Source organism: Eutrigla gurnardus (assembly GCF_963514095.1).
Source record: "Eutrigla gurnardus genome assembly, chromosome: 5".
NCBI classification, from domain to species: domain Eukaryota; kingdom Metazoa; phylum Chordata; class Actinopteri; order Perciformes; family Triglidae; genus Eutrigla; species Eutrigla gurnardus.
The window spans coordinates 13127839-13152651 of record NC_139919.1 but is presented as its reverse complement, the minus strand read 5'-3'; the positions used below and the strand labels follow the sequence as shown (position 1 = coordinate 13152651).

Below are 24813 nucleotides of genomic sequence, written 5' to 3'. Positions count from 1 at the left end.
AAAATGATCGCCGGCCGGTTCGGGAAATCTCCAGTCCGCCCCTGCTCTCCGCCATCGTGCCAACTTAATTCTGAACGTAGTGGTGTGTGTCCACAATAACAGGGATAATTGTTCGTGTGGAACAATGATCCCTAAGCTAAGCAGGCCACTTAACGTGGGTGATAGGACTTGAACGAAGCCTGGAGGCAGAGATTTTACTTATTTTACAATTTTTTGTAATCTTATTATTCAAGTTACTCAAGTAATCTTTTCGTCCCTACATCACTTGCTATTGATTAGTTGGATTTAGTCTGATTATTAGGCTATTAGACCTGTAAATGATCAAACTTTTACAGACCTACATTCAAGTTCTTCACAACCATGTTGGCTGAATGTTCCTTCTTGGTGGATAATAGTTTCTAAAGGAGTTCGGACATATTAAGTAAACAGAACGGTGTTTAAATTGAGTTAGAAAACACCGAGTTATTAAAGGGACAATATGTGACAACGATGGATGGTGTGAGAGGGGGGGAAACATCACTATTGATAAACATCAATGATTAAATGTTATCTTCACTAAGTGCTACAATTTTACATTTGATTTCTGACTCCTCACTTCATTCTTAAGCCTGAGAAGCCATTTAAAAATTGCCGATGCTCCTCAGTTTGCATTGTATTACCCCTTATTGATTTTACTGTCAGGTTTCAGCTGATATCTAGCTCATCAATCTCTACATTGAAAATGTGACTGCTGTCTGTCAGTTACTCCGGCAGATGGGAAGGGTGGAGGGGTGTGTCAGAGCCAAGTTCTATCAATGTTGCTGAAATTCCCACTGGCTGCCCATTGAGCTCCATAAAGGTCACTCCTTAGTTAAAGGCCCATTATTCGAGGAAAAGCTCATGTCAGGGAATTCCCACTGCGACTGAATATGGACGAAAAAAGTTCATCCTGCACTGCTGTAGACATCTATTAATGATACTGCAGTTTCAACTGGTCACTCATAGAGGACAATGAAGCGTTGTAAATTCTTTCATTCTCCCCTCAGGTAGAATAAAAGAATGGAAATGTGGTGAGCCAAAAGTGGAGATGTATTTAATCAGAAAACTGCTTGAAAAAAATACACATTTTGAGGACTTTGCATGCATGCAAATACAGAACTTTATATCTCATGTACGTATGTATGTATGTATGTATGTATGTATGTATGTATGTAAGTTCAGAACAAATTCAGCTGATTTTTATCAGGATGTAATAGTTGTTAGTTTGGGATAAGCACGGTTTGCTACTCAAAGCAATTAATTACATTTTTCAATGTCATATCACAAGAAAAGTTATCTCAAGATGATTGTAATTTTGCTGATTTTGATGATTGGCTATTCTGTTTTTTGTTTTTGCCGATTATCTTTCTTACTAAGAACTATAGTTGACAGAATACACAAACATTTTTGTACAATTTTTTTCACGGGTAATCGGAATTCAAAACTGTTAATTGTTTCCATGTTTGTCCATGGGTTGCAGGTGTTACAAATTGTTAACTCATATAGAAGGACTCGCACACCAATGGTGTGTGTGTGTGTGTGTGTGTGTGTGTGTGTGTCTGTGTGCGTCTGTACTGTGTGCCAGCAAATTTGACCAGCAAAAAGAAAATGTATGTATGAGACTGATTGGGTGGTCACCGCTCATGGCCGATAAGCTGACAACCGGCTGGTTTTGATTTTGGTTGGGGCATCCCTCGTTTTTAGACGTATTTATCTGAATAATTAACACACAGACACAGGACTTGTAAAATATCTCACTGTGTCTTAAAAGTGACACGGCATCATTTAAGAATGTAGACCATTCTTTTAAAATCATAATTTCTACTGATTAAATGAGAAAAAAGTTACCAACAACAGTTGAACAGTTTGCAAGCTCTGTGCGTTTAGGAAATTAAAGGTGTGCAGGCACACAGTTATCCCAGCAGAGTTGTCCCGTGTTGTTGGAATAAAACTAACCATGATGAAACGTCTCTGCCACCGGCACTGAATCCTTCAGTGTTACTTTCATCCGTGTCCCTACCTGCTGCTAATGATGGTTTTACAGCACAACTGAAGGGTTGAAACTACAGCGATGCCTCTGGCTTTCTCTGAAGGGACTCTCCTCTTATATATTGTTAATGACATTAAATGATAACAAGAATGTATTGATTCAGTTATTAAAAGCATTTAAAAAAGCTTTGGTAGCACCCAGCATTCTGTTTGAAGATATCAATAAATATTCTGTCTTCTCTCGCAGTAAATCTGCATCTTTCACGGGGTCCCAAACAGCCTTATTAGCTACAGAGAACCATGAAATTCTTCTACTCGCTCTAAACTGGAAAATTTGTACCTTTTTGAAAATATGCCACTTGCACACTCCACCGATGTGCACGTGCAAACTCAATTTGTGCAAAGCACCATTTACTTTGCTGAGTCGGTCGGTGAGATTTTTCCACTCAAAACTCGATTCAAACGAGATGTGAGAGAAGTTGCATTGTGATGTGTTTCTGAGAGTGTCAGGGAAGCCACTGCCAGGAGAATGCGACACAGCGGGGCTGACAGCTCCATCATAAAGCTCCCCAGCCAGTCGTCAATCACTTAGCAAGGCTCCCGTCGACCATAGCGCCGTAGAAGATAAGCAGACTCACACATACACGTAAGAGCAAAGGCCACATAAACACCATGGCAGGAGACCACTTCACCCTCACAGTACTGGGAGACTTTCAACTAGGCCTGGCAGACCTGTTACAACTATTTAATCACATTCTACTTGGTGGTTGTTGTCATAACCACTGGATTGTGAGAACCGAATAGGTGTCTGCATGCATGCATATATATATATACTTTATATATATATATATATATATATATATATATATATATATATATATAAAGTATATATACATACACACAATGACGCACTTTTCCAGTTTAGAGCGAGTAGAATAATTTCATGGTTCTCTGTAGCTAATAAGGCTGTGTGAGACCCCGCAGATTTACTGCGAGAGAAGACAGAATATTTATTGATATCTTCAAACAGAATACTGGGTGCTACCAAAGCTTTTTTAAATGCTTTTAATAACTGAATCAATACATTCTTGTTATCATTTATGATATGAAACCATTAGATATTTCACAAAAACTTAAGCGTGATCATCGTACTGTGAAGAGATTTGTGGCTGATTCGGAGCACAGTTCGTGCTGAAGGCATAATGAGGAAAGTTTCTACCAGACTAATTCATCGGATTAGGAGAGCAGCTGGTTAAATGCCATTACAAAGCAGCAAAAGGATATTTGAAGCCACTGGTGCCTCTGGAGTTCCACGAACCTCAAGGTGTAGGATCCTCCAGCAGTGTACAGTTAATAGCAGTTAATAGCATAAAGCTATTATTCTGCCACCCCTAAACAATGCAGTGGGCTCAGAAACACATGAAGAGTAACTTTCAAACTGTCTTGTTTACTGATGAGTGCTGCGCAACCCTGGATGGTCCAGATGAATGGAGTAGTGGATGGTTGATGGATGGCCACCATATCCCAACAACGCTGCAACGTCAGCAAGGAGGTGGTGGAGTTTTGGGCCGGAATCATGGGGAGAGAGCTGGTAGGCCCCTTTAGGGTCACTGACGGTGTAAAAAAAACCTCAGCAAAGTATGTAGAGTTTCTGACTGACCACTTTCTTCCTTGGTACTGTTGTGGAAAAATGAATCTGCCCAATAAAGATCAACAACCAGGATCAGCTTTTTCTCCGAGGTTTATTCCACTAAGTATTCTCATCTGCAGAAGAAAGTACTGTTCACCCCTGCCTTCTGATGCAAAGGTTCAGAATCAGCAGGAACAACCCTGAGTCTAACAACAATCTCCCTTTTAAGGAGGAGGAACCATGGACAAAGGACGGATCATGTCCTATCTTACAAAGACAAGATGTACAGGCAAGGTCAAGATTTACAGAACACAGGCGTCATAGTCCTGAAATTATCTTATGTCAATGTGGCACTCATGTTCATATCATCTACAAACAGGCATTCATTTTCGTCATAGCATAACAGTCAGATGAGGAGATGCGGATCGACGTCTGGCCTGACAAATATTCTGATTATAAATTACAAACATCCAAAATTCCCATTACAGTACAAAAAGAAGAACCGTGCTTTCCGTAGCAAAATCATCTTCATGCATGACAATGCACCATCTCATGCTGCAAAAAATACCTCTGTGTCACTGGCTGCTATCGGCATAAAAGGAGAGAAATTCATGGTGTGGCCACCAGCTTCCCCTGACTTCAACCCTATTGAGAACCTTTCGAGCATCCTCAAGCAAAAGATCTATGAGGGTGGGATGTAGTTGACATCAAAACAGCAGCTCTGGGAGGAGATTCTGACATCCTGCAAAGAAATTCAAGCAGAAACTTGCGAAAAACTCACAAGTTCAATGGATGCAAGAATTGTGAATGTGATATCAAAGAAGGGAACCTATGTTAACATGTGACTTGGCCTTTCAAGATATTTTTGATTAAATAGCTTTTGATTTCAGTAAAATATTTTTGATTTCGCTCCATTCACAAAGAGGCTGGCTCTCCTCGTTTTGCCTCTGTGACTCCCTCCGTTGCGGTCTTGGAAGAGTAACATTCTGTCACCCCTTTCAGTCTCGGTAGCTTTTACAATGACGGCGGTGCGGAAAAAGGAGTGATACACCTGCAATGAAAAGGCAGTGTAAGGGGGCTACTGATGCTCGATTGGATTGAGATCTGGGGGAATTTAGAACCTTTAGCTTGTTGTTGTGTTCCTCAAACCATTCATGAACCCTTTTTGCTTTTTGGCCAAGCACACGCACCCGACCATCCACGTGATGTCAAAGAAAACGTGATTCATCAGACCAGGGCACCTCCTTCTATTGCTCCGTGGTCCAGTTCTGATGCTCATGTGCCCATTGTTGGTGCTTTTGGCAGAGGACAGGGGTCAGCATGGGCAGGGTGACTGGTCTGCAGCCCTATACACAACCAACTGTGTTGCACTGTGTTCTGACAGCTTTCTATCAGAAACAGCGTGAACTTTTTCAGCAATTTGAGCAGCATAGCTCGTCTGTTGCATCAGACAACAAGGGCCAGCCTTCACTACCCACATACATCAATGAGCCTTGGCTGCCCATGACCCTGTCGCTACTTCACCTGTTTTCCTTCCTTGACCACTTTTATATATATATATGCAAACACTCACTCATATACTGACATTCATGTTCACAAACACACACACCATGACAAATATGCTCACACCATGATGAAAGCCTCCTCCTCTCCCAGATTACTATCCCACCTGAGCTTTGGGAACATGTGGGAGTAATCCAGCTCATACAACAATTTTATCCAGAGCCTGAATCCAATATATTACATGTACATCATACAGACGGTGAAAAAGTTTTTTTCAAGGGTAAAACAAAACTAAAAACTGCTGGAGACCTGCGACAGAAATTAAGAAGAATAATGGCTCTCCATGGAGTACAACTTTGCCTTATTTGCACGCTTTTTTTCTACCTCGAAGGAAGTGTCATCTTCACTGTGCGCTCGTTTTCTTCTTTTTTTTAGTGTACTTTATTTGATTTATTATTAACTGCAAGGAATCAAAATATGATTAAAATTAAGGCAATTTAGTCCACTGTAACATATTGCTTCAAAGAATAATGAGCAAAGAAAAAAATTACTTTTAGAGATGATAATACATACACCCACAATGTGTGGTTGTGTGTGTGTCTATATATATATATATATATATATATATATATATATATATATATATTTGTGTGTGTGTATACTGTGTGTGTTGCATGTTTTTGTTCATTTGCTTGGGAAAAGCTTTCATCAAATGTTACTGACTGTTACTGACTACTTACAAATATATATATATATATATATATATATATATATTAGTGTTGTCACGATACCAACATTTTGGTACCGGTACCGGTACCAACATGTGTTTCGGTACTTTTCGATACTTTTTCAAATAAAAAGAAAACGCAAAAAATGTCATTACTGACTTTATTTTAATAGAAAATCTTAGAACAATAACATATTAATCAGCAAATAAAATAAAATACCACAAAGACAAGCTTTTCTAATGCACACAATTTTAAAAATGTGAAAATATAAATACAATAATATAAAATATAATAATATAAATAAACCAGCTCTATTTTTTTCTTCCAGAGCTACTTTTGTTAAGAGTGAAGGGCGGTGGCGCTTGCTTTTAGCACTGAATGTGGCTTTTCTTCCTGAGTAAATGACCTGTCGTTCCCTGAGCTCAGTGTGCAGGTCTGGGGGCTTGTCCTTTAAGTCGGAGGTGTTTCCGCCGTTAGCCATGCATGTTTTAAACACCGTTTACACAGTGGTGCATCGGCGTTAACTGCCTCGCCTTGCGCATTTGTTTTAAGTACGGCCATATCGCACTTCGCGCCGCTGGTTTGTCCACAAGTTGCGGCGTGGTGACGGTTGCAGCAGCCATTCTCCTCTCCGTGCTTCGCTCGCTCGCGCTCTCTCTCTCTCTCGCGCGCTCTCTCTCTCGCTCTCTCCAAGCTTTCCTCCTGCTCCGTTTGTTGCTCCAGTCCACGCTGCTCGCTAACTTGCTAACTGTTTCCTCCGGCTTGCTTGCTTTTTCTTTTTATCTCCCCAAGGTGCGGCTCGCTCCTCGTCCTCTCAGCTGTAGTTACAACGCAGTGACGTCACGTGGCAAGTTTGCTGCGCTGTTGCGGGCTGCCGGCGGCGCTGCAAGTACCAGTCCCGTCGAAATGCAATACAGTACCGTTTTAAATGCCTCAGTACCCCTGTACCAAATTAGTGCCTTTATACCGTGCAACCCAAATATATATATATATATATATATATATATATATATATATATATATTTATTTATTTTTTAACACGCGATTAATGCTCGATATTTAAAAAAAATAATACATAAAAACGCGCATTGTATGATTTATGGCCGTCGGTGGCACCTGTAGTCTTGATCCAGAGGGAGGCAGAAGAAGAAGAAGCAGGATTGGCGCCACTACGGGACAAAGGAGGAAGCGAAGAAATGGAGAAAGGACTTGTGAACGGCAAATTCCCCTTCAAAAGACTGCCGGATGGTTCAGTCGATAGGACCAAAGTCATCTGCGCGTACTGTGGGTATGAAATGAGCTACCATAGAAGTACGTCCAGTCTGAGATATCACTTGCAAGCCAAACAAACGGCAGATGCAGAGAGCCCGCCGCCGCCCCCTCGGCCAAAACAGACGACCCTGGATACATTTCAAACAAGGCGCCTTGACAAGTCTACAAGCAACCAGCTCACAACAGCGATAGCAAAATGGGTTGCTACAGCTTGCAGGCCGATTAACATTGTGGAGGATGATGGTCTTCTTGAAATAATTTGTATAGCATCCAACGACAGCACATATAACCTGCCTTCCAGGGGAACTACCGTTGGTAAGATACACGACCTGTACACTGACGAGAAAGCTAAAGTGGAGGAGGCGCTGGGACAAGCTAACACGGTTGCACTCACCGGAGATTACTGGACATCTCTAGGTAATCACAATTACCTCGGGGTCACTGCGCATTATTTTGACCCACAGTGGGAACTTACCTCAAACGCTTTGACTGTTATGAAAACAGAGGACAGGCATTACGCCGACACATGCGCCGAGCACTTTATGCAAGTAGCCGAAAAGTGGGAAATTGAGAATAAAGTCAGCACACTCACCACTGACAGTGCCCGAAACATGATTGCAGCGGCCAGGAAACTATATCCCTTGCATCGCACATAGCCTCCATCGATCCATAACAGTTTCTCTGCAGAACAGCCCATTTGACAGCGCACTGGCCAAATGCCTTAAAGTTGTGGGTCAATTCAAGCATAGCCCAGCTAACGCCGCTGAGCTTGAAAAGCAGCAAATTGCACACAATCAGAAGACTGAGGCACTCACACAGGAGGTTTCAACGAGATGGAACAGTAACCTCAAGATGATCACACGTATTCTGAGGAATCAAGAACCACTGAAAGATGCACTGGCCCTACATGCGACAAAAGTCACCATGCCGACAACAGCTGAGCTGGATAAGCTGAAGAGGTTGGCGACAGTCCTGGAGCATTGCAGGTAATTTATTGATTCTTTCATTAATAGTATTTTTGTTGTTTAAAGTAATCTGTGTGTGTGTGTGTGTGTGTGAGAGAGAGAGAGAGAGAGAGAGAGAGAGAGAGAGAGAGAGAGAGAGAGAGAGAGAGAGAGAGAGAGAGAGAGTGTGTGTTCACTTGTATTACAGGTACGTAAGTGAACTTGTGGGAGGAGAGAAGTTTGTGTCCTGCTCGATGGTGCTGCCAGCATTGTGTCATCTATCACGAGTGATGGAGGTTGCTGAGGATGACCCAGCTCATATGGCTAAGTTCAAGGACACCTTCACAAAAGACATGGAGGAACGAAAGGAAAAAAACAACATAACATGGCTGAGGGTTACCACAGCACTTGACCCTAGGTTCAAGGACCTCAAGTGTCTAAGCAGACCTGACAGGGCTGAGGTGTGGCGCTCTGTCAGTGCCTTGCTCAGGGAGAGGCAGAGGGAGAGGCCTGCACATCCAGAGCAACCATCTACCTCTGAGCCACCGAAGAAGATGTTGGCTCTCATGCTTGCCCAAGAGTCTTCTTCTGATGAGGAGGAGGACTGTGTTGATAAATGGGTGGAGCGCTACAGGGCAGAGCCCACTATTGCCATTGAGGCCAACCCTAATCAGTGGTGGTCCACATATGAGGGAGCACACAGTGAGATGGCCAGCCTTGCACGCAAATACTTGGCAACGCCCGCCACATCTGTACCGTTTGAGAGGCTATTCTCACTGTCTGGGCACATTGTTCAGAAGAAGTGAGCTGCCCTGTCATCTGAGAATATTAACAGACTTGTCTGTTTGAGCAACTGGCTCAGTTCAAAGAAATAGAAGCAAACAGCAGAGACACAGATTTAATGACACAGCTCTTTTACTGTCTGTCATATTGTTTTCACTTGCCATGTTTGCATTGATGTTGTTTTCATGTTCATGTTCATGTTGTTTTCATGTTCAAGTATTAGCTATAATTATATCCTAACTGCACTTATCTCCTGTTACACTATCTCCTGTGACATGTTCACTTTAATTGTTAAATTAATTGTTTGTGATATATTCTTATAACCATGTTTTGATCCCATGTTTTGGTAAGGGGATATTTGAAGTGTTAAATAAACATTTTCATAAATCAAGTATATTTGCCCTTATGTTGTTAAAAGTATTAAGAATATGAAAAAAATACATTAAGGTATATTTAGAAGAAAAAAAATGTGCCAAAAAAAAATGCAATTCATTTGCGATTAATCGCGAGTTAACTATGGACAAAATGCGATTAATCGCAATTAAAAAAATCTATCTTTTGACAGCCCTAATATATATATGTGTGTTTTGAAGACTAGTACTTTCTTTTTCCAGACTTTCTTTTTCATTTTATAATGTGAAGCTCACATGGAAAGCACTTTTAACTTTAAGAAGGCTGGAATGTTTTATTTATAATGTGAAGCACTTTATTTTGCAGAAAGATAGATGTTTTGTTCAATAATGGTTTTGAAGGACTTTCTTTGATAAAATCCTGTGCGTTGTTTATTGAATGGTTTTTCAAAAATAAAACGGAATCTGAAAAAAATGAAAAGGCATTTAATTCGACCAGTATACCAGTTGTGTCTGTTTGGCAAAATAACAAACCAGTTTGGAAATCTTTACCACGTCCCAACTGTAGTCAATTATCGAAGTAATTGCAGATTTATTTTCTGTTGATCAACTAATGCCCTAATTATTGCAGCCCTAGTTGCTCTCAATCACTCCTCTACCTCCTCTCCTTGTTGTTACCCAGACAACCCCTAAGAAAGCTATGACGTCTACCGGTGGCTCACGCTTTGGCGTCGGTATGCTCTGAACTGCTTTAAAGAACCTATGCACAACCCTCTCATGTATATGTTGACAACCCTCTCGCTCAGCAGAAAACTCATGAGTATCCCCTCAACAGCTCAGCAACTTTGGAAAAAGAGACAGTCCAGCCCCGATCAGGGATTCTGGTTCCACTGCTGTGCATTGAGGTGAGCTCAACTACTCGGTAGCTCCCTCCTCTTCCCATTAGAAATATGACACCCGAGGTCCTGAGGGCTTTTTAGCAAGGAATCAGCACACCATATATTTTGCTTGCCACCTACAGCTAACTTTGCAGGCTTACATTGTGGCAGTCTCACATTGCTTCCCAGCAAGGCCCCATGGGTGGAGGCTTGGCCGCCGGGCACATCAGCTCTTACTGTTAACCCCAACAACATGACTGCCAGGGTTACAGAGGCACACAACCCCCCCACCAGGATAAGGTGGTATTTCTCTGAAGAGTATTACAAGATCATTCTCAAAAATGGGGAGAGGGCAAATGTGAATGACACTGACAAATAAATGCAGATGTATACTGCATGAGTAATGTATGTGTTATGCATCATTAATATCAGCAAACAGTGAGAGCTACCGCTTGAAAGATGATGCTGCTGTGAAAAAGTAAACACAACATTTGGGTCCAAATAATACATTTTACCCATCAGAAATACTTATATTTCAAATGATGTTTTCATCCACAATAAATGTAGCTTCCCCTGTCGAAAACTAAAAGTATTTTTTCAGCTGGAGAAGTGGTTGGCGTATTTGATGATTCAACTTTCATTAATTTACCTGTCTAAAAAACTATTTGTTTTCTTCCAAAGTGTCATTGTGAGAGGACAAACTTTACAGCCATGGTACAAATTAGATGCAATGTTATTGATTCCTGTGGGTAAAGTCGCTTCACTGCAACAAAGGAAGGTCTAGAGATAAAAGAAAAAGAAAAAAAAAGAGCAGACATGGCATTCTGAGGATAGGAAACAAACAACATATAAGATAATAGTGTACAACAAAGAAAGGACGAGTGTAACTAGAAAGAAGCCTACTGCCAATAAAAGCACATGCAAAATGCACAAAGTACATGTGTAAAATCTGCAAGGGACATTTCGATGAGTCAGTGTGTAAGTAAGTATTTGTAAGTGGGGAAAGTAGGGATTAAAGCCCAAAAGTGCTGAATGATCCTCCACTCACTGTACAAGCTTACAGTATACTGTATACAGACAACTCTGCATGCTTCACAGGGAAATCAAAAGTTTCTCTAAAAGAGCTGCAAGGTCTAAATTTCATCTGCTCTCCTGAATAAAACTCAAAATATTGTATATCTTGTCATTCTGGTGTGGCCTCAACGTGATGGACAGCACTCTGAATGCAGTTTCTCAGAATGACTCTTTCAGCTCTTTTTTAATTGAGTTTTAGAAGCTGTCAGTAGTCATGGCAGGGTGATAAGCTGGTCCTTAGAGACTTCACCCAGACTATGAATGTTAAATTCATAGTCTGCAGTAAAAAAAGGTCATGTGGAAGTTTCAGTTTCAATTACCACCAAAAGTCACAGGTCTCATGAGATTCACTCTGTTTCCGTAAAAACAAAACTTGGAATAATAAGACCTGTAGATCGTTACAATTAACCTTGGAGTCATCTGTCAGAAGAATGATAATGGACTAACTGTCTGACAAGTATAATGAAGATGGGGGGCTATCATCATCGACACACACTGTGGTTTATTCACAGTCAACTCATTAGGACCAGAAAACAGGCTCATTCACACAAACTCAATCGACAACACTCCATTGTCCTCTCCATAAGGACTTTGTTTCAGCATTCACATGGCAGGTTCACCATGCTGAAGGCTATCCAAAACTAATTAGCAGTAAGTGGAATGCAAAACTCTCCTCAGATAATGGGCATCAAGGCTGACTCAAAGTATAGGTCTTCAGTCAAAAAGATGTATCTTATGTATCCAACGTGCGTGACGTGAAGTACATATTGAACAAAGCCACGAGACTATAAGCAACCTGTGAGAACAGTGCTGCAGTCTCTTGTATGGTAAGGTAATATTGTGAGACACAAAGCAGTGATACAGGGCTAGAATAATGACGTATATGTTTCCAAAAACAATCTACATAATTACAACACTGTTTCTATTGGTTGAATCGGCGCAATTGACAGGTCAGAGTTGAACGGCGGTTAACATATTTAATTCAACAGCCTGTTGGGCTTGAATCAAACTGAATGAGACAAAATAAATATTTATAGATACAGCTGCCGGGGTCGGGGTCAGAGGTTGTTGTTTCTGACTGGTTGTCAATCTTGAGACAGCAGGTCTTACGAAATACGAGCGTGCCAGAAGTGTCAAGTGAAGCAAGAGTGAGAGTAGAGGAGAGTGGCGTGCTGCTGCAAACACAACTCTGGTAATGGACAATGACTGATAACCCTCATTGTTGAGTACTTTGCAAGCTGGCAGTCACACAGTCAAGTGTGCGTCTTTGCGGGGAAGCTAGCAGAATTCCTCTGGGTTTTCAGGTAAGGTCAGGTCCACATCCTATTTTTTGTAAGTTGGGTAACTTGTTGGTAGCTGGTACAGACACAAGGCTCAGGGGTGGTTTAATCCCCTAGACTCGACAACAGATTATTTTAGCAGCACTACATGTGCCATGAAAGACTGTTCATAATTGCGAAGTACTTCACTGCCCCGAAAGGGAAGTTAAATGTCACACATATTGACTTCAGTCAAGCTACCAGTCTAACATTCACGCCACATTATCATGCGTTTGATTTTATAACAGGAAACCCAAAACAGTACATGGCACAACTGCTCTCTGAGACAAACATTGTGTCACACAGTTTATCCATTTATTTATAGTGTCTTCATTAATAAGGAGTACCATCCACAGCTATTCATAGAGACACTGCATTTTGAACCCTTTAGAAAACCTTTGTGTCCTGGGAATAAACAACCCAATTTGCTGTATTTGTAGTATCAGGAGAGTTTGGTTGTTTTTGTAGTGATGTGTCGAATAACAATGACCACAATGACCAACGATGATTCATTTGGAACCAATAGAAGCAGAACTGAGCAAATAGCTGGAGCAATCAGTCAAAGAAAAGAGTGCAATAAATCACACTTAATCCACAGAAAATCCACAGAAACAGATGAAGTAAATTGAAGCAAATTAAGTTTGACTTAAATATTTCTCAAAAGTAAGAGCTGTTTGAATTGAAAACTTGAAAATCCATTTGACCAATGAGAGCAATGTTCGCAAATCTATCTTGCAGCCATATAGTGGCTGATGGATTCCAAATTACACCAACATTTTACCAAAAGTGTTTTTAAATGTATGTAATCTTTCTACTTAGTAAAAAGGAAGAAAATAGGTCTTTAGGGAAATATCACAAATGCTCCTTACCATCTCAGCCGGATACGTACCGGTGTCTTGTTTGGCATGAGAGACATGGTGTGCTCATGTTTGTAAGTCAGTTAAAATGTCTGTGGCTCTTGTGTTGTGTAGCAGGCTGCTGTCTGGCTCAGTGGGACCATCTGCTCAACCAATGATAGGAAGCAGACATTTCTGCTTCGTACAAGATTTGATTGGTTATTTTCAAATAAGGTCTCCATCTACGTAGACAAACAACAGAGCCGAATTTCCATCAAATTAATGCAAAGCAACGTTTCTCATTTTCTTTCTCAAAGAAGAATGCAGGCCAAGTGGTTATCAATTGAAATGTAGAATTGGCAGAATGTTCTCCTGCTTCCTGTTAGAATTTGTATTTTGTTACATTTGTCAAACTAAATAACCTTTTTTTAATAAAAAACTGCTTTCTATTAGTTAATCCCTCGCACATGCCCTTATTTGCTGCCCGTCATAGAGCCGGATCATAACACTGGTACTGATGAGAAGATGATGAATTTATAAACATTCTGTCTTTGTGGCAGTCTCTTACCATTCACTTGAAGAGTGTGCGTCTGAAAAAGTTTCTCATAGCCATCAGCATGGCAAGTGTAGTTGCCCATGTGGGTCGTGGTCACCTTGGTGATGTATAGTGAGCCATCATCCCCAAAGTCCTACCAGAGAGAGGAAGAGAAAAGTCTTACAAAAACGTACAAAAATCAGTGGCAGTTTTGTTGCAGTGTTGTTTGAAGCAATTCTAAGCTGGAAATGAACAGTTTAAATGGGGATGAAACAAGCCTGCAGAATGCAGATGAGAACATAAACAGGTTTCACAGGATAGGCAATGAAAGATTTTACAATCGTCCAAAAAAGCACCTTGTAGAGCAATGTCAATCAATCCAAGACAGAAATAAAACCATTTGATGACAGAATATAAATGAGGAAAATGACATTTTCATGTAACATTTGAGGAAAATAGTTTTCTGGACGAGTCATTTTTCCAATCAGGAAAAATCGATCTGATGAAAATGGCTTTTATTGATGTGAATTGAATTACAAAGTGCTTTCAAATGAAAATAAAAAACAGGGCAAAATAGTGCTGCAGACATGAGGTCAAACAAAATGTCTCCTAATTTCAAATCTGTCTGCACCCGAAAGCCCGAAAAAATGAATCCTTTGGTTAACATGCATGTCACATAAATACACAAAACACATTGCACTTCTCAGGTGGCTAATTAAAATAAACAAAATGTGTAATTAAACCAAATTCTAGCCATGATGTGAACTGTAGAACCAACTAAAACACGATTAATGGATGCTTTGTTGTGACTGTTAACCCTTGTGACTCACTTCCTTACGTCCATCCTTAAAGGGCAAAAAAGTCCATGTTAAACAACTACAATCAAATTATATATTGTCATTACATTTTTTTAATATTTTAACCAATTCCAGGCTTGATCATAACTCCCACTTGTTCATTTAGGAGCTGGTATGCTATAGTGTATAAGAACATGGCGGCTCGGAACCAAGCAGCAACTTCCATTGCTGAGAAATGAAACTAACGCTGACTGCGATTCCTAAAATGTCCACTTGAGGCTGGCTCCAAAAGCAAGTCATTCCCCCGAGTTATGCTGTATCTTTACTAATAGACCAGCCCACTTTGAGCTTTTTATCTGCTCTTCAGAAAACTATGGGTTTCTGTTTGCCCATTCTTTATAGAGTTTATGGTCCGCACCAAAACAGCAAACTTTATTACTCCTTTCACCCCTGACAATAGAGTGCAGAACAGATCAACTCCTCTTGATCTTAACCTTCAAAATAAAGTTCCTAGACAAAAACAATATGTCAATGTTTACTAGGGCTGCAACGATACACCAAACTCACGATTCAATTTGTATCACGATTTTTGACCCACGGTTCGATACAAATTTCGATATTATTTATTTTTTTAAATTAAACATTTGATTTATGTAAGATGCAGATTTGGCGTGGAGGGCGTGTCTATCTGATGGTCTGTTAACTGCACAGGTCCCTCACTCAACTTACTACAGAGAAATGTCCCACAAAGCAACGTTGCAGAACCAAACTAAGGTAACGTAGTAACTGTAACTGTCTTTGGCAACGGGGAAACAAATACCGCAGCTGTACGTGGAGAAGCGTCCTTCCTCCCGCCCGTCCTACCGACTCCTCCTCACATTTCTGCCCGATAAACAGCGTCTGTCACCGGCAAAAAAAAACTTTAACTCACCGAGTGTTTATGATGAAAAAAAATCTCCGCGACGGTCAGCCCTCCGGACCGAGACTTCAGTGAACTTTAGCCTCCGTCGGGTTTTGAGTGACAGGGAGACTCCAGGGAAACCCCTTGAAAACGCACACACGTCATCATCATGACGTGTACCGGGACGTCTCTTTGCGCTGCTTTCTGTGTGAATTACACAGCGGTTCGTCTTTACTCCAGCGGTGCTTCGCTCCGTGTGAACGAACAACGGCGGAGAATTAGCGAACGACCGCTAGGGTGTTAATGTGGTGTTACTTACAGCTCATAGTGCTGATCTGGACCGGAAGTTGTGTCGCGATTCTGCCTTCTCGTGGCGCGAGACAGGTTCGTGGATCTGAGTGTCGCGATTTCAGCTTCGATACGTGTATCGTTACAGCCCTAATGTTTACCAAAGGAAAATCATTCAGAGCACTTTAGTAAAAGGAAATTCAATAAAATAGCTTAAGTAGCTATACAACAATTAAGCTCAGCTGCTTAAAATAATCATATTCACTGGTGAGTATGTTGCATTTTCATGTTTTTTAGTCATCACACTCCCAGTGTGTGAAGGCCTTAAAGCTGCTATGAACTACTTTATATACTAAATGCTCGGATACTTTTTATCCCACAGTCTTAACAAAATGTAATAGCAGTACAATATAAGTCAATGGCTAGCAACAATATTGATTGCATCAAATGCATGATAGAGCAGCAATGCCTTAAACCATGATTTTATGCTGTAAAGGGATGAAACGGGTTTGAATGGGTTTCAAAGGGGACATTTTCAGTGTCCATATATTGTCTACACAGTTTATTATGGACGTATAGTAGGTGCTTAGGTTGAACTGAAAAAAAAAAAAGATCAGAACATTTTAAAAATAAAAGCCAGAATAATGTCCCTCGTGAGGCACAAGGATTAATCCTGAACTCAAAGAAAATGGTGCTGGACATGGAAAAGGAGGAAACAAAAGAATAAGTTAATCAGCTGTACAGACAGAAGCCCCCAAAGCTAATGAGCCCATTGATGGTGTGCTGGTGTGATGAATCCGTCAGGCAAAGAGTGAATAAGTGCCACCTTTTTCAGATCAAGCTGCAGTAAAAAGCCGCCTTGGCAAGTCATTACAATTAGTTTTTGTATTATATAGAGTCTTGGGTCTTACATAGCTGCAGGACAGAGGCAAGCATGTAAGTTATGAGACATGTTTTGGAATTACTGTAATAAAGCATTGGCTGATGAATAATTTATAATTTGATGCAATGTTTAGTTCGACATCCAGATGAGCGTATGAGCATTTTGTTCGCAAACTTTCCCTGTAACTTTTTAAAAATTGTATCTGCACTTGCTATTGTGGTCTTTCTTTTTCATTTCAATTTCATGCCTTTAAAAATAATAATAATAATAATAATAATAATAATAATAATAATAATAATAATAATAATAATAATAATAATAATAATATAACAAAAAATGTGTTATATTATTTGTTAGTTTGCTTTTTCCCCCTTAACTCGAGGGGAATAAAATAAAATACACATCAAAATAATATAAGTTATTTTAAAACAAGAATTAAATCAAGTAATTGCATAAACCATTTTTTTTTCTGAACAAAATATCTGCCTGTGCTGACAATAAAACGTTTTCTTCACTTTTTAATGCACAGCAGTTTTTCAGAAAGGAATGTGCTCCAGCACTCAGCCTTTATTAAGGTCCTCTTTAGTACCCACTAACTTGGTGAAGGCCACATGCCAAAACGTGTTCATTCCTGAATGCTGCCATGCATTAAAAAAACTATATATTTTAGTGGTGTGAACCTCTGCTCTCAAGAATGTCCATAAGTCTGCCTGTGCTTCTTGTTTTTTATAACTAAACACAGAATTCATTTAATAAAAAGACTAATTATCAGTCCTCTTTCAGAATAGCTCATGACAAGAAAAGTTCTCATTAAATAGCTTTTGACATTTTGATCACATCTTTGCTGGCTGTCTATGTCTTGGCATTTAGCTTCTCCTTAAATGTCTACAGACAAGCGAGGAGAGTCAGCCATCGTGTTTACAGGCACACGGTGTGTTTATCAGTTCGTCCCGGTGTGCTCCGGTCTTACTTACAAGCTCAGTAACGGCTCGAGCTGAGTGAAGCATCAGAGCTTCACAATATGAGGGGAAATCGATGGTGCGTTTTGGCCCCTTGGGCTGAGAGCATATTGTGTCACCTTCTTAAATGAAAAATGAATGGGGGGAGAAATGAAACTCAGAGGGGTGGAACGAGCAATGGCGGGGGCTGTCGACATGATTCCTCCACCTCACCTCACCACCCTCACCTCAGCTATCACCAGCACCCAGCTCTCTGCAGACAAAGCAGGCCGGTGTATGACTACTCAGGGAGGGAAGGGAGACAAGGGCAGGTAGAGGTGGATTTACAAATAGGCCATAGCCCTCAAGAAACTATAATTAATAAAGCTGTCAGTGCCAGGTCACCTCTAAGAGGACACAAAAGTGCCACCTCATTGGATCACTAACCCCTAGTAGTGATGAGGCATTTCAGAAAATGGCCTCTGAAGGAGTTTTCAGCTTGGCCTTATGAAACTTTGTGAGAGGAACACAATAAGTGTAGTGAAAATACCTTGAGGTGTGGGAGAAACATGTTCGCCAAGAATCAAAGTATATTGAGGAAAGTTATATTGGGGGTGCTTTTACATGAAAGTACAGGTTCACCAAAATTACAAAAATCATTGTTTTCCTCACTTGTCTCTGGTGGTATTTAACCACACAGATCGTTTCAGTTTTGTATGCCACTGTTTTGATATTTTGGCTGCTATCATTTCACCCTCCACCCCATTATAATGGAGTTGGAGTGTATTTGTATTTTTGGTGCTCACGGCTTTGAAAAAAAGACAGTTGAAAAAAGATTGAGCAGCATGTTGTTTTTTTAATAATTGAAAATTAAAATGTTTCCCATTACTCTCCATGCATCATCCACAGCTCTCACTGTCAACAGTTTCAACTGCAATTACTTTTTACCAAAGAAACACCCGAATATGCTGCTTTAAAGCCAGCGTTTGTTTAGTTTTTTTCCCCAGCTGTTTAGAAAACTATTTAGCCATTTATAAAAAGAATAAGTATAATGTGATGCCATCTGTATTTGAAGATTTCAATATTCAATGGGAATGAAAGTTGTATAGTTAGTCTACTTTGATTTGATTTGATTAGTGAAATGATTGAGAGAGGTTCAAACGAGTGGTTGTCTTTGACATTTTCACAGGATTTGTTGACAATAACAAAAGTACAATAATGTATCACCAGCCTCATCTTTTATGCTGATTTCACTGGAATATTTGTTTTGGATGAAAATGATGCAGTTGCTGAAAGAAAAAACATAATGTTCAACTTATTTGACGTTCCCAACCATTGCATTTCTGACAGCATCATGTATTTGCTGTAAGCTCCTCAGTAGCTTTGTGGGCTTTTTGTGAATGAAAGTGAAACAAATAAATAAAAATTAAAAAAAAGGAAACAATGTCATTCTGTTGGGACAAAAAACAAAAACACCATACCTGGGACTGGATCTGTTGGGGAGAAAAACAGAGGTCAAACATTAAGAAGATCAATAAGCATAATAAATAGATTTAAAAGCAGGCGGATGACAGCACCGCGTAGAGTATATGCCTCAGTAGATCTAATGCCAGAGATGATATAGAAGTAGTGGAGATGACGGCATGCATGTGATTCTGGGCTCCTAGACCATACGATAGATTCAACAACAATATCCAAAACCTTACTTGATAGAAGTTGGATATATAATAAACCAGGCCAATGTGATTCAGTCCCATTCATATTATCTGCCATATAATTTTGCACAACTGCATTTATTCATCCTCTGAAAAAGGAATCTGGAAGCAGTTAACGTTGCATACAGTGTTACATCTCCACAATACAGAGATGATGTTAAACCCACCAGAATAAGGCACCAAAGCATTATGGGAGATAAAAAACCCACATATTCCAAAGGAAAAGATAAGGAAGGAGAAGAAGAAAGATTCCGCTCATATTGAAGCTGCAGGCTTCAAAACACATGTTCTATTTTTAATAACTCCATGTTTTTTCATGACTGAATTCAAAGATCTTGGTGCTAAATCAGATATATATTTTTAATAATGACCTTGCGCTTTAGATTAATGGTCCAGCTACGATGTATTTCTGCAAAAAGTAACTTAAACTACACAACCACACAATCTTTCAACACTGAAATTCTTGGATTTCCAAACTTTTAAAGACTAACAAAATATCCAATAGTCTTCCAAACTTTTCCTGGGACCACAGAATCTACATCCCCAAACGCAAACATGAAGGTACACACACACACACACACACACACACACACACACACACACACACACACACACACACACACACACACACACACGACTGTCTTTGGCTCGGCCACTCAGAGAGGATTGAAATACTGACAGCCTTGGATGATGATGCAATAGCCAGCAACTGTCAACTTCATGGAATTACAGTAAGCTGCTTTGTCAAAATTTAGAGAGGCTCCATTGAACTCTAGGATACAAGCACACTACTGGGATTAATGTGCGATTCACTCAGTCTGAATGTCGACAAAATTTCTAAAAAAAAACACAAATTCTAAACTGGGAAGGCCTGCAGGATTAGACTGCATAAACCGCATGTGTACTCACAGGAATATGACTCTAATTAAGGCTGGCAGTGGATGCTCACAAATATTAACAGCCTGCAATTATACGGAAATTGTCTGCAAGGCTATTTAGAATTAGTCTGTGAATGCCAGGTGCAGACAAAATCCATTCTCCTCTCTGGAAGGGCCAACAATGATTGACTGGGAGTCTGAGAGCCAAAAATAAATCTGGATTAAGCCGGCAATGGTGTGCAACGTTCATTTCCTACTTTCTCTTGGTGTTTGCAGAGTTTTCAGGAGCTGCAAGAAGCTCATGCTGATTCACTTGCTGGTGGCGTTCTATGTTCTGCAGGTAATCTGTGCACAAGGTTGTAAACTCAGGCTTTGTTAGACACCAACAAAAAATGTAATCGGACAATCGCAGACCTCCAGGGTCAAAGTACAGCGAGCTCTCTCAGTCTGAAGAGACAAATGAGTCCCTGCAGTAGTTTAAGGCAGATTCAATTCTGGAAGCTACACTGGCATCAACCCAACATGCTGTATGTGCCATAGAGACAGCGGAAGTCTGATTTCATGCAACTGCATTAAATACAGGCATCATAAAGATCCGGGGGGTACCAAAGTGGTTCAGGTTTAATTCAAATGCAAAGTGTTGGTTGCATCCCTCTTTCCTCTCTGTTCTATCTAGAATGTGTAATTCAAACTATGGAAAACTCAAGGTGTTGTGGACTGTCACCAGGAGTACAAGGGTTGCAAACCATAAAAGGCCAAGCTTTGATTGATTACAAACACAGCTTGTTCTTCTTATCACTGTCTCGATGCAGCCTTTATGATTCCACGGTGAAAAGGTGAAGAAAAAAATGTCTGAAAAGGTTTGGATGTAAAATGATAGCACTGCTCAAAATTTTAAAGGATAGGGGCGGCCGGTGGCGCAGTGGTTAGGGCAGCCGCCCCATGTAAAGAGGCTCAACATCCTCAACGCGATGGTCCCGGGTTCTACTCCCGGCCCGCGATCAGTTTCCTGCATGTTTTCTCCCGATCTCTCTCTCCCTGTTTCCACACTGAATAAAATAATAAAAAGGCTTGAACGGAGCTCTAGCCGAAAACATAATCTTTAATTTTTAAAGGATAATAGGTCATTCAAGGTCAATGCTGATCGATGCTATGATTATTCCAGGTATTGATTAACATCCCACATCTTTTTGGCTACAATGATATAGTGAACAGCATTTGCAGCAGAAGTTTGCATCACTGAGCTGACATTTGAATTGAAAATTCACCTGTGCAAGATCTGATATTAGTCACCGGGAAACTGAGGACTGTGTGAAGTGCAGATAAAGACCCCCCCCGGCCGAGAAACTGAACTCTGTTATGCGTCTTCCGGCAAACTCAAGAGATGAAACAGAAGTTCTATTGAATCCGCAAAAAAATGAAAGAACGACAACAGTTCTTAGAAAAAAAAAATCTATGCAAGATAGATCAAAGCCTGCATCATTGACCTTACAAGACCTGGCACCTCTTTTTTCCCTCCCATAAATCCTCCAAAAGTCATTTTGACAGTGTTTCCAAGAAATAATCTGCCTTGACATTTCTTTTTTTTGTTTCAACCTGCACTTGCATACATCTTTTCTGTCCATAAATTGTATAAAAGCAGTCAAGATAGATTATAGAAAATGACTAAAAAGGCAAACGGTGGGAGAGCTGGCTAGGAATTCATGGCGTTGAGCCGCTCACACATCACCAACAACCCGAACCAGCGCACTAGTTTAGAGCCAGTTGATGGTGCCAAGGATGACTGGCGACAGCTGGTCGCCTCTTACTCATTTTAAGGGTCATCAACATTTAATGTTACATTAGTGGCTTCGCTGGGTCTCCCTTTATCTACTGCGACAGTGTTGACTTAATTATGCACAGCAGTATCACACTCATCTTGGTCAGCCCTGACACACAGAGAGGAAAGCAGCAGGGTGAGGAAGGCCTTGCTTTTCTATACCTTGCCCCGTATGCCTCCTTTTGATGTGGATGGAAGTTACACAGGGGGTTGTCTGGGCCGTACATGCAGATCCTCACACACACACACACACACACGCAGGCATATACAGTCTTTCGCCGAGTTGAAAAAGTAGGTCCTTCCTCTAGGGCTGAACCCCTTTGGTATCCCCCTTCATCTTCTTTCTTTGTCTGAAATCCCTGTCCCTCCCAGCAGTCTCTAAACACAGACACCAAGAACACAAACTGACATCCTGGATTACTGTCAGACCTACACCACAAAGCCAGTGCCAACAGTCAAATAAAATGTGCTGACTATCTGAGCCACTGCCAAAAAAAATAAATAAAGTGGAAATATGATGAAGAAATATGGGATGAAATTATTTCATATTTACAGCTCTAGCTCTACATCAGTCGTTAGGAATTGATGATGCTTCACAACGTGAAAAAACAATAATTAGACCAATGCACCACATGGATTAGTCATTCAACTATGAATCTCATAATGTATCTAACTGTCTAGTAATGTGTCTGCGCTTCCACTACATATCTATTAACAATACAATCAGAAAGTGATGCCGGATCTTACATTGATGTCTTCCAGGTTCAAGGAGTTCAGATATTGATGGTTTCTCTTCCACAATATAGGAGGCCTCCGCTCTCCTGTGATGGCACACGTTAACACTGTGCTCTGGCCGACTGTTACTGTTGTGACACTTACTATCTGGTCATCTGGAAGGGTGAGCAGGTACACATCTGTTGATGAGAGGAAAACAATAACACAGCGTCAGACAGATTCCCCAAAAAGGTGCATATCTATAAGATATGGCCAAAACAAGCGAAAATTGAACAAACATTCCACAAATGAAAAAAAAACAGTTAGCTTGGATCCCAGTTCAAAGAGTTCCCGGGGTACTACCCCGACTCTCCATCGGATCACCAAACCTTCTCTCCCTCGTCTCTGCCACCTCAGAATCAAGTCAGTAAACAATCTATCAAACTGTTACCTTACACGGACTGTGCAGCCCCCGATCAGTGGCACAGTAAACACAAAGATGGTTGACATAAACTATACACTAACGCCAAATATAAAGATTTTATAACAAACCCGTGTTATATTGAATGTCTCTTTGTCTGTCAGAGTTTTGCAGAATATTGTGTGTTATTACCATGCTATGTGTTAGTACTGTTTTAAAATAAGATTTATTTAAATATATTTCTTTATTTTTTATAAACCCAGTAGTAGTGTTATAATTTGTCTGGAGCTTGTGGCTAAACATTACACAGTGCACTGACTCAAGTTTTGGGAGAATAAAGTGGAAACAACTCCAGCTCTTTGTAAAACTTTTAATTTGACTAAGTTAGCTTGAACAAGGGGAACAAAAACACTGTTCGCCTCGGCTGTATCTGGGATTTTATGGACCTCTCGATCTTGTAACAGCTCATAATTCAGAGGAATGCACCCACTAAGATACTTTACAATGCAAGAATGCATGTTTTGCCCACATTTTTCTCGTAATGAAGCCTCAAAACAAGAATACAGAACACAAGATTGTCTTAATTAGCTGCTGTTGTGCTACAGAGGTGGATTTTTTTTTGGTTAAAGATGCACTGAGGCAGCACAATTATTGCAATGTACAAAGTAATGGGAAGGAATTAAGTAAATGTTCTGTAAATACTTTGCATAATTTATGTAATGATACTACAATGGAAGTTCTACTTTCTCTATCGGTCCCTCTGAGGGACCCTGGGTTCATTACTATGAACCTTTTTAGCTTAAACTACAGAACATGCACTTTTGGGATGCACCGCAGCTGCTGGTCTGATGACTGCTGAAACCTCACCTGAAGTGTGCTGCTTTGTAACTAGCAGTTGGAATATTTTTAACATGCTTAGTGCTCAGAGTTTAAAACAAGCTAGGCTCTCCACATTGTTGTAAAAGCCCAGGAGTGCAACCCTTCTGATGAAAGGAACATGGAAAAAAAGCCTACACTGCCAGAGAGGCTCCCCATGGAACCACAGCCCTAGACCTCGACCAGAGGCGGTGCTTGCTCGATGCAGTGTTCCTGCAATACCTTAAAGCTTTTGAAACATGTTTCTGGTGATGAGAGATGCGGTTGTGTGATCTGCGCTTCGTTTCAACATTTTACTTGAGAAAATATTGCCACAAAGAAAAGCCAGGGAAGGTTGGCGAAAGGTCAGCATGGCTGTGGTTGATTCACGCCTTTTGTGCGTCCTTTATTTTGGCGAGACAATGTGCACTCATCTATTCTGTGGTGGCATTATGTAACGCTAGCTGTGAGAGAATGCTTTTTAATCTTTCTCTTAGGTAATGAGCAACCGAGCAAAGGGAAACAGAGACTCAATTTGTTCTGCTCCTAAGGGCATGAAATACAAAACCTAATGAAAGAGCAGGGCCAGCAGACAGTGTTCACTTGCCACAGCCCAGAGAATCAGGATGAGAGCAGCTTCGATTGTAGCATGACTCCGATGGCCCTGTACCAATGGCTTCCGAATGCTTTTCAACCATCTCACTCATTTGCGGTGTTAAGTCCACTTATTGTGTCTTTGAACTGT

The 24813-nt window shown here is 40.5% G+C and overlaps 1 protein-coding gene and 1 long non-coding RNA gene across 2 annotated transcripts in view; one reads left to right on the top strand and one right to left on the bottom strand.

The window, feature by feature from the left end:
- fstl5 (follistatin-like 5) overlaps positions 1-24813 on the bottom strand; it is a 176705-nt gene that overhangs the window by 37045 nt on the left and 114847 nt on the right. The window contains exons 7-8 of the mRNA XM_084009730.1: positions 22826-22992; positions 13893-14013 (exon numbers count right to left, since the gene is read on the bottom strand). Coding sequence (XP_083865856.1) covers positions 13893-14013; positions 22826-22992 — 288 coding nt within the window. The remainder of the gene's footprint in view (positions 1-13892; positions 14014-22825; positions 22993-24813) is intronic.
- LOC311013897 lies at positions 3575-4469 on the top strand. Its single transcript, XR_014597203.1, has 3 exons — positions 3575-3689; positions 4135-4337; positions 4369-4469. It is a non-coding gene; the product is annotated as an uncharacterized lncRNA (long non-coding RNA).